Raw genomic sequence first — 20,559 nt, forward strand, 5'->3', positions numbered from 1 at the left:
TCAGTTTCCCGTCTACTATCATCTTCCTTTCCTCTACAAAGTATCCAATTTAACTAAAAACCCTTGAAAGTTATGCCTCTATCGGCCAAAGATTGAAGTTGATTGACTGGAGAGATATGCGATAATATAAGCATTTGTATACAAATCTTAATAAAGTAAGGTTATATTTTACTGAATATTAACCTATTAAAGGGTTCAGTAAATTCAAGTTTTATGCTATTTTATATAATATTATAGTGTTAAATACTTTTTCATAGCGTAAAGATGTCCAACGAAATAAAAATAGCTTTAAAAGAAGCTCGTGAATCATTTATGCAAAATGAATATGTAGACGTGATTACAAAATGCAAGGAAATATTAAAAAAAGACAAGAAAAATTATGCTGCACTTATTTTATTAGCTGCAGCAATGAAAGAAATTGACGAATATAACTTACGGGTACCTCTAGTTCTTGAGAAAGCTATCACAATTCAACCAAATAATCCAGTGGCTTGGCAGGGGTTAGTAGTTTATTATGAAAAATATTGCAGTGATCACTGTCATCAGAAGTTGATATTGGCCTATTGCAAATTGTTACATCTAGAGAGGTATTCAATTATTACACGTTTTTATTTTTCAATTATATGCTTTCGATTTATCATTAGTTTATACTCTTATTAATAATAATTTACTTTCAGTGACATTTCTAAATTTTCAAATATTTTGGATAAGATATCAAACCTACTTTTACAACTTAAAGATGATATAGTGTTAACTGAAATTATAGAAGATCTAAATGAATTAAGAAAAACATTGAAAGATGAAAAACTTAAATTGGTTAATCAGACACTTGTGCTGATATTAACAGATAATCCTAATCATTTGAATAAATATCAGGACCTTTTAAAAAGTATTCTTATATCATTTGTTAAAGATGTTGACATAGTTAATCGTCAGGATTACTACAGAAAGTATTTGAAAATATTATATGATAAAGATGAATTAGGGACTTTAGTGAGAGTGTGTATAAGCATGCATCAACAGTTTCCGCAAGATACTTTACCATTGGGTAAGTTTTGAAAACAATATTTTATTATTATGTACAACATATGATACACACAGTATTTGTATACAATAAGTCACACAATTTGCTCCCACAGAATATCTTATAAAGTTTGTTTTACAAAATATTTTATACAACGTGGACAAAAATTGGTGATACAAATGAGGTTACGGGAGATATTACAGTTAGAAATAAGACGAAACTCAAGAATGACCAAATTTCCTTGAAGGTTTCGTTTTTGAAAAAGTAGATTTGAAAATCAATTTAGTATACATGCATCTAACTTGCCTTCACTGAATGGTTATTAAGGCTTGCAAACAAACACATAGATGTAATAAGTGGTATTAATGAATTAAATATTTGAGTTTCGATCAAATTTAATTTATTACTTATTAGTTTAGTTTACATACATTTTAAATTAGATACTGTTTGATATACAGTAATGTTGCGGACGGGTCATTCCACGCGAAATCGGGCACGTTTCGGAGCAAGTTCTTGTAATTTGCTCAAATTTGAATATGTTGTAGTCTTTAACGATATTTAAACGTGCCCTAAAGGATTTTTCAAAATTTTGAAAATTGTCGATTTTACAGCTGTTTGAAGTTAAGTGCTACCTTTTTTTTAAAAAATTATAGCTATTGAACTAGTAAGCGGATGGAGATGAGCTTTACGGTGCTTATAGAGAAAACATTGAAGTTTGTAAAAAAAATTATTTCATTTAAAGAAACTTGTTTTTTAATCATCTTTTTTGCAATTATTTTAAACAAATGCAGGTTTTTAAGATGATGCGCGATTTTAAAAATCTGAAAAAAAAGGAGAATATAGTTTGATCTTTCCCCTTGATGGACAAACTTTCAAAAAGATGGACATTTTAAAATTGGCCCTGTGAAAATTGCCGAAAGTTGACGCTGCTTCGAGTCGCACTGCTGTGGCGGGCGCGTCGTCGCTAGCAGCCTACTCGACTCCAGCGGGCGAACGTGCGTTATTATTTGGAATCAAGGCGACTTCACCCAACATTACTCTACATTATCTCCGAGTATTTGCAAGGTTTAATGCAATCAATAAATATTGGTCACTCAATCTTCGTCTTATTCTTGAAAACATAAATATAATCTCTTAAATCCTAGCTTTCATTTCGAAGATTTTGGTATTAATGCAGAATGGCACTTTTTTGCAACTTCACATGGCAAAAATGAATGTGAACTTGTCAATAAGTATCATTGACAAAGAGTGAGTTACCAATATTTGCCGCCTTGATCGCAAATAATAACGCACGTTCGTCCGCTGGACACGAGTAGGCTGCCAGCGACGACGCGCCCGCCACAGTAGTGCGACTCGACGCAGCGTCAACTTTCAGCAATTTTCACAGGGCCAATTTTAAAATGTCCATCTTTTTGAAAGTTTGTCCATCAAGGGGAAGGATCAAACTATATTCTCCTTTTTTTTTCAGATTTTTAAAATCGCGCATCATCTTAAAAACCTGCATTTGTTTAAAATAATTGCAAAAAAGATGATTAAAAAACAAGTTTTTTTAAATGAAATAATTTTTTTTACAAACTTCAATGTTTTCTCTATAAGCACCGTAAAGCTCATCTCCATCCGCCTACTAGTTCAATAGCTATAATTTTTTAAAAAAAAGGTAGCACTTAACTTCAAACAGCTGTAAAATCGATAATTTTCAAAATTTTGAAAAATCCTTTAGGGCACGTTTAAATATCGTTAAAGACTACAACATATTCAAATTTGAGCAAATTACAAGAACTTGCTCCGAAACGTGCCCGATTTCGCGTGGAATGACCCGGACGAGAGCCGCTCTCGAGTCTGGTCGCGGCTCTCGTCCGCGACTGGTAGTCGATTCGGCTTCCTTTGCTCTCGGTCGCCGAGATAATTGGTACACGACCGGAGAAGCAAAAAAAAAAGGGTCTCGCTCGACCGTCGATGCTCGAGCTCGATGCCCGAAAGCAATGACGTCAGAAAAGACAAGGATAGCATTAGGGATTTAAATATGAAAAATTGAAGTTCCTTATTTGCAAACAGATTTTCACGCAAGTAACACCAATCGATTCCTTGTGCTCTCCCGATTAAAATGATACCAAATACGACATGATTCCAATTATTTTTAACAAAGATACATAAAACTTGGTTTGTAGAACGAAAGGTCATGCTCGTAAACAGACCCGGGCGCGACTCTCGTCCGTGAGTGGTAGTCGATTTTAAGCACGACCAGTCCCGAGCGCTGCTCTCGTCCATGAATGGTAGTCGATTCTAAGGCACGACTAGACCCGAGCACGACTCTCGCCCGCGAGTGGTAGTCGATTCGACGAACGCGGCTCTCGTCGTATGGCTAACTCCCTATTATGTATTCCCTCATATTTTTGTGTTCAATTATTTAATGACTGAAATTATTAAGAAAAAGAAAGCGTAACACAAAAATTATATAAGTTCCGTTTTAAATGTTTAGAAATTTTTCTTTTTATTTTCAATATCTTCTTTCCGACATCGATTAAATATAATATACATAAATTCTGTTAGCCAAATCTTCATTTACATACTGTCATTTTTAGCTTCGTCGCAAACAAAAAGAAATCTTGGATTGTCCATTAGTAATAGCTTATGCTGTAAAAAAAATAGCATTAATTAGTTCTTATTATTACAAGTAATATAGAATATATAATGAACAGCATCAAAAAGTGCAACTTATCTTTGTTAAGAAATCATGAGATATGAAGGGTTCTGCTGGCAGGGCTGTTTTTTTTAAGAGAGATTGAATTCAGAGTTGAACAAGATTTCCTACTGAGGAGCAATTTTCAATACACAATGCTGATACCTCAAAGGCAATTTTGCCCACCCCTGACTTAACTATTCGTACGCAGTAGCAAGGACGTGGACCATTCTGTAAAAAATGATACATACATACATATTAATTAACAGTGTGAAAATTATAAAAGATTGCTGGACATTTTCAACAAGTGTTTTTTACCTTCATTTAATCACTGGGGGGTTAGGTCTGGGTTAGGTCTGGGTTATATCCTGGGTAATAATGGATGAACTGGCATTCTGTAATAAAATTTCCGTAAATTAAGTGTAAAAATTATAAAATGTTGCTGGACATTTTTAGAACGTGTATCTTACCTTGAAGTTTTATTGAAAACATTATTGCTTTTTGCAGTTTGAGCAAGCAAACACCTTCGAGGATTCTATAAAAAAGTTCACATTAATTAATATTAGGAAAATTACAACAGCTTATTGCACATTTTTGAAATGTTTACTGTACCTTCTTCTATTTTTTTATAGTGTATGTTATCTTCCCTAACATCTTGGGTTTTCTGAAGCATTTTTATTATTCCTTCCCCTATTTGTTGTAATGGCTCATTGCCTTCTGCAAATAAATGTAGCGTATTTTGCATCATGTTTAGCAAATGCTGCCTTTTCTCCTTCGTCAAGACTTTTCCTCTCTGATTCTCTATATCGGCTTCTGTTTGCTCGTTTCTCTGGGTTTCCATGGGGGTGCCTGCTTGTTCTGAACGTTCTTGCACTATTATGGGACTTTTTTCTTGTGGTTCCGGTTCGGGTTCCTCTTCGTCCGTGTCTTTTGTCTCTTGCATGCCGCTATTGCATAGTTCTTTTTCAACACTGTTTAACTCGCATAATATTTCAGACACCTCATAGACGTTAGACATTTCGCCAGTAATACTATTTATAATTTCTGTTATCTCTGATTCAATAGTATTATTTAAATCTTCGCTATCCTGTGCCTTCTCATTGGGAAAAATTTTATTTCAGCAATTTCTTATGTCTGATGAAGTAATGGAGGTCCATGATGCGTACACTAAATCGATGCATAATTTTATGTTAAATTTAGAATAAAATTCAGAAACGCCCTTCGAATACTGTAGGATGTGGCGCAACATTTGATGACGATACTTATTCTTAAATTTTGCAATAATGCCTTGGTCCAATGGTTGCAAAATAGAAGTCGTGGTAGGCGGCAAATAAACAATTTCGAAGAAGTCCTCATTACATTGTTCTTCAATCTTGTGCCCCTGGCAATTGTCGATAAGTAATATTACTTTATCTCGGAAACCATTTTCTACCTGGAATTTTTCTACTGATGGTTTAAAATGGTTTTCAAACCAATCTCTAAAAATGTCTCTCGTGATCCATGCCTGTTTCTGATCCTTATAAATTACAGGCAACTTTCTGCAGTTTTTTAATGCACGTGGTTTTTTATACTTATGGATAAATAAAATATCCAACTTATGACTTCCGCTTGCATTGCAACACAAACTTACTGTGACACGGTCCTTTTTAGCTTTCGTCCCACCGAGCTTTGTTTCTTCTTTATGAACCAAGGTTTTTGAAGGAATAGCCTTCCACATTAAGCCACTTTCATCCATGTTGTACACACAGTCCAGGCGAAATTCTTCGTCCCTTATCCGCTTCACAAAATCGCCTATGAATTTTGTGGCACCCTGTTCATCAGCGCTGGCTTTTTCACCGTAAGCACGAAGTGAGCGAATGTTATGGCGCTGTTTAAAGTTTCGCACCCACCCGAAACTGGCTACAAATGATGCGGGAGCACCGAAATCATCCGCTATTTCTCTAGCCTTTTCCTGCAGCAAAAGATCCGTCAATGGATCACCCATTGTCCTCCGATGTACGAACCACTGGAATAAGCGTGATTCGATGCTATCATACGTTGGTCTCTTTATTAATTTTTTTTTTAAGGTCTGGGTGCCCTTTTCTTGCAGAGCTAATAAATGTTTGCCATTTCGACGAATCCGGCGAATAGTGGTGATAGCAACATTATAGTGTTCAGCCAGTGCACTACATGAAACACCATACTCCAATTGTTCCAATATTTTTAACTTATCTTCGAAAGACAAGAAAACCTTAGTTTTGGTTTTTTGAACTTGTGCCATTCTAATAAATGTAGTCACAAATGTACACGAACACACAATGATACGATGATATGATAATACACAACACTGTTGTTAGAAATATTAAAATCTCAAGGCAGAATGGATTTTCAATATCCTAACTATATTTCGCAAAGGTACCGCAAATACAATTCGCGAAGGGCTTCCTGATGAACTGACTCGTTCGCAAGGTCGCACAAGAATAGGACGCATCCTGATTGCAGAAAACCCAGCGTTGAGCCTACGGGTCACTGTTGCCAGGTCAGGTCCTGCCGTGGGTTTTTCCGGGGGTTTTCCCTGCAAAGGGCCATGTTGTCGCTGTCACGATAGAACAGCCGGCCGTCGCTATCGCCGCGGAGCGCCAAGCAATTGCCCATGACTTGACGATTATTAAAAAAGCCGTATTTTCTTACATGGTACACTACACCGATGTATATAGACGTTCCAAAAGCTTGTAAAGAACTGGTGGAAAAGTAACTTTGACGATTTTCCGTAAACGTCGCAGGGTTCCAACCTTTATTATTTAAATACCTTTATTATAAATAATCGGAATCATGTCGTGTTTGACATAATTTTAATTGGGAGAGCACAAGGAATCGATTGGTGTTACTTGCGTGAAAATCCGTTTGCGAATAAGAAACTTCAATTTTTCCTATTTAAATCCCTAATGCTATCCTTGTTTTTTATGACATCCTTGTTCTCGGGCGTCGAGCTCGAACGCGATGGTTCCAAGAATTGGTTTCTCGGCGGCACGTATCAAACGAAGTAGTGGGGATAAACCGCGGCTCTCGTCCGTGTACACGAAACGGCTCTCGTCCGCAACATTACTGTATTGACCATTCTTCTGTATGCAAAGTTGTATTCTGCGAATTAAATTATGGCGAACTGCTTGCAGCATATTCTGCACTTTTATTTTGTCAAATGCCAGGATAATTCTTTGTTTTTTGTACTCAAGGCTCATTATGATTTCGGAATACACTATTTCTTTTACGTGTTCCCTTAGAAAAAATCCAGAAGCGAGATATCTGGTGACCGTGGAGGCCACGCTATTTTTCCACCACGACTGATCCAGCATTCAAAATGCTCATTTAAAAATTGACGTACATCCCTGGTGTAGTGTGGTGGAGCTCGATCATGTTGAAAGATCATATTTCTTCTAAGGGATAATGGAATACTTTCTAGTAATGAATGTAGTTCATTGTAATTTTCAAATTCACTTTTCTTAAAAACGAAGCCTCTATCAAAATTTTGTTATTCTTGACTTTTGTCTTACTTTTAGCTGTACTATCTCCCTGACCTCATTTGTACCACCAATTTTGGTCCATGCTGTATGGAGATCACATGGTTTTTGAAGGGAACAATAATGTTGAAACTTTTTCTTAAATAACCCAAGACATTAAGATGATCTTGAAGTTTTTAAATGAAAAACATTCTTTTTGCAACATTAATGTTAGAATCACATAAGTTTTATGGAAATAGAGTTATTTTAAACACACCAACAAAAGCAGAATGTATTCTTATTTTCTGTATGTTGTATGTATGTTATTATTCTCTTTGTGAAGTTTTGTGAGTCTTGTTAGATAAAAGATCTTTAAATTGCATGTATTATATTTTAATTGATACAACCAGTTAAAATTTTTGAGTTCCATTATAGTTGATTCTCATCATTTAATCATGTATTTTGTGAATTAATATAAGGAATAAATGACATATTTTAACTTATTAGTTATGCATATTGAATAACTAATGGATATTGTAATAAGTTTAATTTCATTTGGTACATTTGATCTTTGATAATTTTGATATGAGATATAATAATTTTTTAAACTAATTTTAAGCCAACATGTTATATGTGTAACGTGCGTAGCGCGGTCGCGTTGGTCGGCGGAATGTTTTCTGCTCAAATGCTACGCGCGTTAACAGTACTTTCGACAATGAAGTAGAGCAGTTACTTCACCCTCGATTATAGATCAATTATTCTGGGTTCGTTTTCATCTAGGCCCCGTAGTGGATGCTTGTTCGAGGAAGGGTGGAGGCTTGTTTGAAGGTCTACTTATTATTAAATATACTGTATTGCATTTGCAATATTAAGATAGGTGAATATATTCTGATGATAAACACATTTTAAAAGAATATTAAACAGGAAAGTCAAGTAAAACAAAAAAATAAAAGAATTACAATCATAAAAGAAATGAAAAGAATGTAGAATGAGAGACTTGCCAATCTACTGGTTACTTCTTATACAAATTTTATATGTTTCCTTGAATTACTTTATCCGATTTTCATCCGATTTCCAAAAACCTGAAGTACTATAGACTGGAATATACCTGGAAAACTGCACACAGACACAGATACACACACACGATTAAAGATATTATTACTACATTATTAAGTTGAATACTATATTATTGGATAGTAAGAAATAATCAAGAAAAAGAAAAACTATTTGAATTCTAAAACTAATTGAAACTTTAAAACTATTTGAGATTTTACGTGCGTCTATGAGTCTATTCACTCCCGGCTCACTGCACTTTTGAGTGAATCTCTGCTCGAAACTATTGAGAGTCTAACTGATAGAAGAAAGGATAATTAGCACACGGGCCCCTCGTCGCGTACCTCACGACTTGTCAACGAAGAGTGTCGAGGCTTGGAGCCCTCGGGCGGAACCCAGGCTGGGCTAGCTACCAAAAAGCTGATGCTGCATATTATAATCAGATGGTAAGTCGCGGTTGCTCTCACGAGGTTCGCTTAAAATCACGTGTGTATGCACGGTATATGTGTTCTTTTGACTTCTGCACTCCTCAACCAGTAGGTTTGGTGATGCTCTCAACCATTCTAAATTTTGAGTCCACATTTTTACATACTCGCATTCATTCGTATTGCATTCACTCGCATTCATATGTATATGTATAAAATATAAAATTAAGAGGATAATAATACAAAGGTGAACATTATAATTTTATCAATGAGGCAGTATTTTGGCAAGGATTTGAGAAATATTCGCAAAACTATTGTTCATGTGGAAATAACGGGAACGAATGCAATCAACAAGAGATTCCTCATAACACTGTGTGTTGTTGATGCGTCCGTTGTGAATGGCAATTTTATAATTATTAACTTCATTGGAGAACCACTGGGCGTCCAGAGATTCTACGTATTAACCGGACGTTAATATCGGGTTGCTGCAATGGCAGCTCGTTGCAGGATTCGAGAGACGTTTGCGACTTACTTTATGCTAACGTCAAATATCGGGTGGCGACCAACCGTCGCGACGACGATAATTCCTCGTGGGAAAGGAAAAAAGAGAAAACAAAAATTTTTTAATCGTTACGGAACATAACATATGACTGTCACTGTTTTTAGTAATAGAATAGTGTATTTCATATTATTAAAAAATAATAAGTTAATGCAGCAAGTAGAATACAGTAGGATTCTGTTTATATGAACCTGTTGAGGGATAAATAGGTTCATAACCAAATTGTTTATATAATAATAGGAGTTTACTTAATTCACTTCACCAGTTTGTTAGAAAATTCGAAGTCAACGAATGCTCGAATAGGGCATGTGCTTTTCGTCAACGTGCTTTCTCTATCGGCGGTCAAGTGGGTACCTCTAGGGTTACCATAAACACATGAAAGAGCGATACTGACGGAGGCGTCCTCGCGGCTAAAAAGACTGTCGAAGGACCATTCTTGTAACGAGCTTTCGTCGTGACTGGTAAAACTCAAGAATAAACCGAATATAGTTTTGCTGTTAGCGTAAACGCCTGCCAAGTGATTTCTTGTGACCGCTCATCACGCCAATTCTGATTTTCCCTTACAAATCAGAAGTGGGATTTACCGGGCGTGATCATTAGCAGGATATATTGATTTTTGTTGTGGAGGATACGCTTGTGTACAGTGTACCGAGACATTAAGTGCGTGGTGCTAAGTACAAACAATCAAGTGGTATCAGCAGACAATAAATAGTATATATAGTGAATAGTTAGTGATAAGATCTAGTGCTAATGAGTTTAGCGTGAATTAAGTGTTAAGTGTTAGTAAAGACAATTTGACGGTGGAACGCGCAACGTGCAGCCGTGATGGTGACGAAAGGGCGTCCAACACCATGGAGTCACGTCTCGATAGGCTGGAAAATATGATGGAGGAGTTTTTACGACGATCGCGTGTGCGGTCGCGTACACTGCAACGACGACGCGATTCGAGTTCGCGTTCGCGGAGTCCAAGAAGGCGCAATTCGCATATGCGCTTGCGTAGCCCACGAGACCCGAGAACGCAGCCGCGGGTGAGTGACGAACGGGATGAAACGGTCGATCGCGCGCAACGGGCGACGGAGAGCGTGAATGCTCGCAGCTCGATATCGCGTGCGAAATCGCCCGTTTACGTACGACTGGGGGATGAACAACTAATTCCAGTATGCGACCCCTCGAAGGAGGATATTGCCATTGAAAATTGGGTGCGGCATGTGGACTACCTGGTAGCCCGATTCGCATGGGACGATCTATACGTGATGCGGTTGATCGCATCAAGACTGCGGGGCCATGCTCGCCAGTGGTACGATACGAGGATGCAAGTTGCAACCACGTGGGCGGAGATGAAGGTCTTCCTAGTCGCGCAGTTTCGCCGGACGATGCCGTTTTCGCGACTAACGCGAGAAGCCGACCTGTACGAGGCGAAACCGGGGCAACCGTTGGGAAACTACTGTTTCCAAAAATTAAATTTAATCAGGAGACTGAACGTTGGCCTCTCTGATGAGAAAATCATTGATATGGTGATATTTGGAATTCCGGACGAGCCACTAGCCAGGACGATAAGATCAGCGAAGCATACCGATCCGAATGATTTATATGCATACATGTGTACCATGGGTAACATGCCAGGTAAGGAGGAGGAGAGGAAACCGGAACCGTGGACCATGGTAATGAAGGCCGTGGAAAAACCCAAAATGAAAGGATTGCCGTGCTACAATTGTGGAAAGATTCGGCATTTGGCACGGGAATGCCGACGACCGAAAATCGAGTGCAGCGTGTGCAAGAAACTGGGGCACCGACGGGAGAACTGTCAGCAGAAAGAGGTAAATATTATAGAGAACTCCGTTATAAATATTTACCAAATTTATATTTGTGTCAACGAACACAAAGTAAAAAGTTTAGTGGACACGGGTAGCGCGTATACCATTGTACACTCGTCCGTAATTAAGAAGCTGCGTATCGATACCAAGGAAGTAGACGATATGATGTTTAGAGGATTTGCTGGTCAATCAGTAGTGATCAGTCAAATCGCGACGATTACGGTAAAAGTCCAGAACGTCACCGCGAACGTAGATTCGTTTATTATCCTGGACGAATACACTGCATACGACGTAATACTCGGGAGAGACTTCCTTCAACAAGATCACGTCGTCATGTTGAAACGAGGGAAACGACTTACATTTAATGATGTAAGGGATGCGAAGCGACCACAGATTACGTCAGCGATGGACATCTACGTTATCGAAGAAAATCCGACTCCAAACGTGGGAAACATCGGGGAGAAGGCGCGTAGAGTATGCGTCGCGTTGCTCGAGGAATTTCGTGATTGCATATCGACGTCAATGCGTGATCTCGGGAAAACGAACACGATCTCAATGGAAATTAAGTGCGTTACAGACGAACCGATTGTGTACCACTCCTATCGATTTATTAGCCAACGGCATAATTCGGGAATCAGAATCCCCATACGCAAGCCCAATTACGCTTGTAAAGAAGAAAACTGGAGACGTTAGGATGTGCGTTGACTATCGCAAATTAAATGCCATTAGAGTAAAGAATAAGTCGCCGCCGCCACTCGTCGAGGACCAGATAGACCAGCTGGGAGACTATCGGTACTACACGGGTCTTGATTTAGCGTCGGGATATTACCAACTTCCGGTCGTCGAAAATTCTATGGAAAAAACGGCGTTTGTAACTCCAGATGGACACTACGAGTTTTTGAGAATGCCTTTTGGTTTGACGAACGCGCCAGTGGTCTGCTCAAAATTAATGGACGTAGTCTTGGGACCTTTGAAAAATAAAATAGCTTTCCCGTACATCGACGATGTGATTATACCGTCGAGCACCATAAAAGAAGGTATCGACCGACTTCTCCAAGTTTTGGGGGCCTTGCGGACACATGGACCCTCAAGCTCGAAAAGTGTTCTTTCTTTCAAGAAACTATCGAATACCTTGGGCGGGTAATAAGTGGACAAGGAGTAAGGCCAGGTCAACGAAAAACAGATGCCGTTGGGAAAATGCCACGATCCAAGAACGTGAAGCTGGTACGCCAGTTTTTAGGATTGGCAAACTATTTTAGGAAGTTCATTAAGAACTTCGCGACACTGGTCGAGCCGTTAACACGGTTGACCCGTAAAAATATACAATGGCAATGGAAAGAAGCTCAAGAGAATGCCTTCCAACAAGTAAAAGAGAAATTAATCAAACGACCAGTATTATGCATTTTTAATCCGAATCGACCGACCGAATTGCACACGGATGCAAGTTCGATAGGTGTTGGAGCAATATTATTGCAACAACAAGAAGATGGAAATATGGCAGTAGTCGCATATTTCAGCAAGCAAACAACGACCCATCAAAGATGTTACCATTCGTACGAACTGGAAACGATGGCTGTTGTGTTTGCGTTAAAACATTTTCGAGTGTACTTAATAGGACTACAATTCAAAGTTGTGACCGACTGCCTTGAGAACGACGTTTTCGAAAAAGGATTTATTGCCGTGCATAGGTCGATGGTGGTTGGAAGTACAAGTATATATATTCGAAATTCTGTACCGACCGGGAACAAGAATGGCTTATGTGGATGCACTTAGCTGAAACCCTCAACCGATACCCCTCGAGGTCCTTTACGTGGATGTGACGGAGGCCGAATGGATCGTTGCCGCTCAAATGCAGGACGAACAATTGTCAAGGATTAGAACCGTCCTTACTAACAACGACAAGTCCCCTGAAGTCAAACACTATTTTAAGGAATATGTATTGAAGAAAGGTAAAGTATACCGACGCATGTCAGATAATAAAATAGCTTGGGTTGTTCCGAAGAATGCAAGGCTGCAGATATGTAGATTATGCCACGATGATGCCGGACACCTAGGTACAGAAAAAACATTAGAAAGGATTCAACGAAATTATTGGTTTGCCGGTATGCGACGATTTGTTAATAAGTATGTGAAAGCATGTCTAAGTTGCGGATACTATAAACATACTTCGGGGAAGAAGCAATGTAAATTGAGTGTTATCGAAAAGGTACCAATATCATTTCATATATTACATGTTAGCGTCAACGTATTTTTAAGAGAGAGTTTGGGACGGATGGCCGAATGGTGATTAGCCTTTGAGTAATTTATGATAGGGTCTTAGCCAGCGCGTGGTTGAATGAGGGTGCAGGAGACTAAACAGTCCCGTTGGCGACCGATGGCTGATGGCTACATTGGGCCTCCCAGCTGTCGGGTGTCGTATGACTGTTTAGAAGAAGAGCAAGTGTTTAGACAAGACAAGCGGCCCGGCGCCGCATTGCTAAAGAATAAGAATATTGTTCCTAAAGAATCTAGCCACAGAGTGGGGAAGGCTATGCCTTTTGGTAAGAGGACTGTGATGAACCCCACGGCACTTACCCCAGAACCGTTGTAGTAAGCGTGTCTCGAATCTTTTAAAACGTTAACTTCTAACATCAGAAGTGGGATCATATAGCTTTCGCACCCGCGAAACAGTGGTTGCGATTTGATAACGCGTTGTGAAGCACGTGAACGCGTGTGAGTGTGATATAGAAAAAAAAAGAGAAAGACATAGTAACCATGGCGACAACAAGTAATCCATCCCTTTTGGATGAGTTGGTTCGTCAGGTTTTAGAGAAGATTGGTGCAAGTGTGACTGCTTGTACTGCAACCCCGGCTAGCTCGTCTGCTTCTGCTCTTGTAGGAGCGATGCCTCAATTTAGTGGAGCCGATCTAGGAGAGGACGCAAGTATGTGGCGTGCTTGTGTTGAAGATTTGACGAAGGATGTGCCACATCAAAAACTGAATCTTGCGACTCATGCGCTGGTGGGGTCAGCAAAGAAGTGGTACCAGACTTGGGAGGCGCAACCTTGTACCTGGGAAAAGTTCCGGGAGGATTTGTGCGCGATATTTGTTTTCGAAAGGAAATTGCATGATCGTCTTTTACGTGCTTTACAGTACACGAGTGATGGAATGGCTATACTGAATATGCGCTAATGACGTTAACATATTTAAAACAAACCTGAATATCCTTTACTGCCACCGAGCTTGTGGAACTTGTTATCGCTACTATTATAGACACTAATGTGCGACAGATCATGCTAAACGTACGGTACGGAACAACGACTGATTTGCTTAGGGGGATTGCAGAATATAAGAAGATCGGGTGGGAGGATGTGAGAGATTCTAAGGGAGAGACGTCTGGACGCAAACGTTGCTATAACTGCGATAATTTAGGTCATACGGCTAGACAGTGTATGAAGAAACCGCGGTTGGATAGGGGACGTAGTCCTCTTAGACGAATTTCCCCGAGACGTCAATCGCCAAAGCGACAATCGCCGAAGCGAAATCAACCGAGGGGTGTTGTTACCTGCACTTATTGCTCTAAGCGGGGTCACGAAGAAATAAATTGCTGGATGAAGCAACGTAGTTTACGAGATGGTCAAGTGAGGAAAAACCCTGAAGAGCATGAAAGCAAACACAGGGCGAACGTTTGCTACTCAATAGACCATAAACTAACGCCTGTTTTGGTACGGGATGTTTTAGTCCGTGAAAGTTAAATGGACAGTGGAGCAACCTGTTCGTTAATAAAAGAACGAATAGCTAGGCGAGCTAATTGCAAAATAGTCCCGCACTCGACAACGATACGTGGATTGTCAGATACTGTTGTGAAAATAGTAGGTAGCACTACTGTCATTATAGAGGTTGACAGCTTGTCGTTGGAGGTAGACCTCTTTGTCGTCCCAGATGAACTTGTGCCATACGACCTTATTTTGGGAAAAAACATATTGGGTTTCGGAGGATTGAGGATGATCACCGAATCAGACGGGACAACGAAACTCCAAAGTATTTCATGTGGGAATCAGCATTCAGGAGAGACATCAGATTCAGTGTGCTGCGTTCTGGAGGAACTGAACGAAGAAGCGCGAAACGGATTGAGGGAACTACTGGATCGGTATAAAAGTATGGTTGCAGTAGGCAATAATCTTCGACGTGTGAGTACGGGTGAGATGAAAATTACTCTCACGAAGGATCAACCGGTGAGTTATCATCCCTATCGATTGTCTATTATGGAACGAGGAAAGGTTCGTAATATTATTTCCGAGTTACTGGCAAATAAGATCATTCGTGAAAGCACATCTTCTTATGCTAGTCCCATTATTTTAGTAAAAAAGAAAAACGGTGAGAATCGTATGTGTATTGACTTTCGGGCGTTAAACAGAATTACACTAAAGGACAGGTATCCATTACCTCTGATTGATGATCAATTGGATCGTTTAGGCGGCGCAAAGTATTTTACTACCTTAGATATGGCGTCCGGATTTTATCAAATACCGATAGCGGAGGAGTCTGTCGAAAAGACTGCGTTTGTAACGCCCGATGGACATTATGAATTCTTACGAATGCCGTTTGGTCTTGCCAATGCACCTGCCGTTTTTCAGCGGCCCATAAATAAAGCGTTAGGAAGTTTAAGAAATAGCATAGCATTAGTTTATTTAGACGATATTTTAATCCCGTCGAAGACTATCGAAGAAGGGTTAGAACGGTTGGACCTGATTTTAAAAGCTCTAGATGTAGCGGAATTTTCTCTAAATATAAAAAAGTGTTTATTCTTTAAGATAAAATTGGAGTATTTAGGACGAGAAATATCTGTGGATGGGATTAGACCTGGTAGTGAAAAAATAAAAGCATTGTTAGAGGCACCGGTTCCAACGAATGTAAAACAAGTTAGACAGTTTATGGGATTAGCGAGTTATTTTCGAAAATTCGCTCCTGAATTTGCTACGCGAACTGCCTGCATCACAAATTTATTAAAACAAAATCACCCTTGGTGTTGGGGTCAAGAACAAGAGAATGCTCGTCAAAGCATTCTAAAAGAATTAAGTTCTAAACCGTTATTGATTATTTTCGATCCAAAAAGAGAAACTGAACTGCATACAGATGCAAGTTCGGCAAACTATAAAGAATATAGTACCTATACGATAAATGTGATTCTCTGGACCCGAGGGTTTTACATTTATCAAGAGAATATTGTATATGTTATGTCCAAGAGAACAATATGCTTTTAAGAAATCCTGCTAAAACAGCGCAGAGAATTTAAAACTAACGTGTTATGTCAGAAAATAGAACATGCCACTTCAATCGTTAGTATAGAATCAACCATTTTTTAGAGAATATGTGTTAGAATCAATAAAGGTGATCTAACGTCGATTTGGATGAAGGAGAAAATAGAATGTGCCAATTTAATCGTTAGTATAGAATCAATCATTTTTTTAAAGAATATGTGTTAAAATCAATAAAGATGATCTAACGTCGATTTGGATGAGAGAGAAAGGGATGTACAACCAAAGGTGTGTACAAAAGCAATTCTCTTTGTCTGTCCTGAAAAGGACAGACGTTTATTGTTTAAATTTTCCAGGGGCGTGCAAAAGGGTGATCCTTGTGGGCCCCCTGAAAGGTGTGCTTCCCGAGTCAGCGTCTGGGATGTCTGAAATAGAAAATTGGTGGAAAAATCGCGCCGATTAGAGTGCAAATAAATTGCACTGCTTCTCTGGCACCCGACTCCAGGTTATTAAAACCGTGCTTATGAAGAGGGGAAACTTCACCCTCGCTGCTGTGCGCAAAGCAGAGAAATGGACTGTATTATAGACGTTCGGGGGGTGAGCGTATAGAGGCGAGTCGAACTCTTCTCTGCACGCGAAACACTTTATTGTGGATTACCTCGAACGTAGCATCGCGAGAGCGGTGGTAAAATACGTATTGGCACAAGATATTCTATAGAATGTCATCGTTTGATTTTCAGACTCGTCCCTCAAAATGTCATAAAAATCTCTGGTAGTTTCACCGAAAAGTCCCCTTCTAACATAAGTCGGAAAGTGAAAATATAAGAGCTATGTTGCATGAAGGTTACGTGATTCGTGGTTTGTGGCGCTTTGCCGGCGACTTGGGCGGTTGAATATAGTGTTTTAAGAGCGAGAGAGTAAGGCTAACATTCGCCTTCTCTCTTCACTTTTCAAAGTCATTCGAAGTGATCCGCGGGGCTGAGCTTACGTACATGCGGCTCATACAATAGTGTGCGTAGTAGAGGGGGAAATCACAAAGTGGTTCCTGTGTCTGTAGGTAATGCTATTCCTGTAACGAAAACTAACAGCAGATACCGACCAAGCAATCTTGAAAAGTCGCATGATTACCTTAGATCCTTAAGGCTTCATAAAAATTGCTCTCCAATGTATCTGCAAAACTACTGAATCCTCTGGCTATTAGTTTGCTATATAGACATGTTAATGTTAAGGCATTATTATTGCAAAACGAAGGCAGGTCGGATAGTACGTTATAAGACATTTTGTGATCCAATTTGTGAAAATTGTGTGTTTTACACGCTGTTTATCATTTGTTGAGTAAAGACAGTTGCGGACAAAAGTTTCCGAACGATATCAATTTTTGTATTCCATGCAATTTTATGTATTTCATTTGGAATTGTAAACAAATGTAATTATGCACATCAATAGAAAGTTTAATGGTCTACAGGAATGCACCGAAATCATCTTTACAAAAAGTATGTTTATTTTCTTATATTTAAACTTTACATTTTTGCCTGAAATATGGCCGGACAAAAGTTTCTGAACGATTTATTAATACTTGGCAAAACCCGACAAATGTTTCTGTACAATTTCTTAATGTCTGTTAATGTATTCTTCTTAGATATCCAGGAATCTATTTGACCGATTATAGCGTTAGTAGTGAAATTGGTTTCAAGTAAACAATTTTTAGTAATCGCATTCATAAGTTACAAAATGGCTCGTAAACGCATTGACAAAAAAAATGAATCTGTAGTTATAAAACTTCGTGACAAGGGTGAGTTCTCATTTGCAGTAATTTCAAAGCATTTACAAATATCAAAATCAACAGTTTTTGAAATTTTGAAGCGTGTGAGGAACCCTCAACCAATAAATGAAGGAGGTTGACCTTGCAAAACTAGCTACAGGTTAGCGAACTTGATTAATTATGTTGATCAAGGAGAAATTAGAGAAAAATGAAGTTGCACACAACTGAACAAATCATGTTTAGGACGGATTACAGAATTGTACGGGAAGACTATCGTACGGAAACTCCTGAGATTCGCGAAAAAATCGGATTATTTGATGTTAATGCACGGACAGTTCAAAAACGACTTGCTGAAGTTGGCTTACACGGAAGACGACCTGCAAAGAAGCCATTACTTAAAAAAAAAAATATAAAAGCACGTTTACTATGTGACCACGCTGTACGTGGTCGCCGGGGGGAGCGAGGAAGAAGGTGCCGCCTCAGTCGGGCACCGGGTTCGTGTAGCGAATGAAGGGAGTCAGCTATATCTCGGTTTTTAAACAGTCCTTTATTGCTTTCTAGTTACGCGCGGCGGGAGAGGCCGGATGCAGTGATGCCAGAATCGTGGGCGCTGGGCGCTCGACGGTTCCCTCACTATGACCTACCGGCGTCCCCCACTATGCTTCCATCGATGCGCACACAAGCTACGCGTCCCCTGTACGTGTGCGGTCCGCGTTACTCGTTGCTTTCAGGCAATGTTCCATGTTTCACGTTGCCAGAGGCGAAAGCTCGAGCAGAGGCACAGAGGAAGGCAAAATGAATCGCCGATCGCCGTCGCCGACGTCGGTCGCTAACGTGAACGGCGACTCGCGACTAGGCGACACTCTTCAAATCCCAATACTGCAGATTTTAATTAACCCATAATTTTACGTTATGACTTCACGATAAAGTAAAGTACTACACATTATACATAGTCTGACACTTTCATTGCTAAGGGGTTACTACGTTCTTGGCGTCAAAAAATTGATGATTTTTGGGAATTTTTTAAGGAGGGAGTGAAATAAATCGAAAATGTTATTATTGTGTCTTATTTTTGGAACCTTTATTTAAATAAAAAAAGTTTTTTCGCAGACATTTTCCCTATTTTACCTCTATTTTCTGTGGCTGCAGTAATCTCTGTACCAAAAACGACGACTCCTAATCAATACAATATTTGCCTACTAAAAAGGCACACAGTAATAAAATATGGACAACGATGTTATAAAATGGTATTTTAACAATAGTCCATTGAGCCAAGATTTGGAATCTTGCAGAAATTATGAAAATTATGCTATTTTGTAGGAAAGAATCAATTTTTTGTTTGAAATTTCAACTTTGAAATAGGAAGAAAAATATCGATAATGATAAATTGTAAAAACGCATTTAAAGCGCGCGGTGTCAACAGCGTTACGTTTCCACGCAACCGCCTAAAACAAAAGAACGTTGATTTGAGCGGGAATAGATGCTACGCGCGTCAGTATTGACATTGGTCATTTAAAGCCCGCGTCCGCGACACGTGCATCCCGACGTAAACAGCGTGTGTAGTTTTTATATATATTAGAATAGTGCGAGTGCGCGTAAGTGGTTCCGGAGGACTAACATTCAACTAAAGAGGAATTGCAACTGCTTCAACGATGGATTCTGGACCAGCTAAAAGGTACAAAAAAAGATTCCAGCAACATTGGTTTGATGCTGACGACTCGTTAAAGGTTTGGTTGCAAACTATTTCCACGGACGAGTCAAAATGCTTCTGCAAAGCCTGCAACAAAGTCTTCGATTGCGGGCTTTCAGAAATACGCAGGCAGTCGTTTACACAGCTGCATATTAAAAGTATGCAGCAAATGTGTAATAATAATACTGGAGGTATCGGTTCTACCACAACCGGAGAAGAACCGTTACCAACAGAAAACCAAACCGAGGAGTTCGTCGCGTCCTCTTCTTCATCGATACTCGATGAAAAAATAAAAATAGCGGAGATAAAATATGCCGCTTTTTTCGCTGAACATAATGTTCCCCTTTCGGTCGCGTCTGATTTTCTTCATCTCATGCAAGACATAGGCAAGGAGCCTAAAGTGTTACAAGGCATGAAAATCAGTCACAGTAAATGTAGCAAAGTTATTGCTAATGTTTTAGGCGTTCGCGAAAGGGAACGCATTATTGACAATGTACGGCATACTAAATTTTCAGTTTACGAGGATGAAACCTCGGATTCGACAAACGATAAATGGCTCACCCTAGCAGTTAAGTATGTTGAACCATGTCGTTTGTCAATTAGAACCGAATTGTTACAATTAATTCATCTGGATGCCAGCGATTGTTCAGCAGAAAAGATTTTCAAATCTTTCGAAAATCAGTTGCTGAAAATGCAAATTCCTTTGCAAAATATCGCAGCCCTTAGTTGTGACAATGCTTCGGTAATGACGGGTAGATATTCTTCATTCAAGTCCAAGTTACTTGAAAAACATCCAAATGCCGTAACATTGCCATGTGTATGCCATTCTGTAGCATTGG

General features: G+C 39.2%; 1 protein-coding gene across 2 annotated transcripts in view; it reads left to right on the top strand.

The window, feature by feature from the left end:
• The first annotated feature begins 115 nt into the window (after nt 1-115).
• The window catches only part of LOC143187082 (superkiller complex protein 3), a 58,893-nt gene continuing 38,449 nt past the window's right edge, over nt 116-20,559 (top strand). The window contains exons 1-3 of one of the 2 annotated variants that reach the window (XM_076391040.1): nt 116-155; nt 258-587; nt 678-1,048. In XM_076391040.1, the coding sequence (XP_076247155.1) occupies nt 265-587; nt 678-1,048 (694 nt within the window). In that variant the 5' untranslated portion in view covers nt 116-155; nt 258-264. Of the gene's footprint in view, nt 156-237; nt 588-677; nt 1,049-20,559 lie in introns of both variants that reach the window. The other variant, XM_076391041.1, reaches the window with a different exon arrangement.

Source organism: Calliopsis andreniformis, unplaced genomic scaffold, assembly GCF_051401765.1.
Source record: "Calliopsis andreniformis isolate RMS-2024a unplaced genomic scaffold, iyCalAndr_principal scaffold0022, whole genome shotgun sequence".
NCBI lineage: Eukaryota > Metazoa > Arthropoda > Insecta > Hymenoptera > Andrenidae > Calliopsis > Calliopsis andreniformis.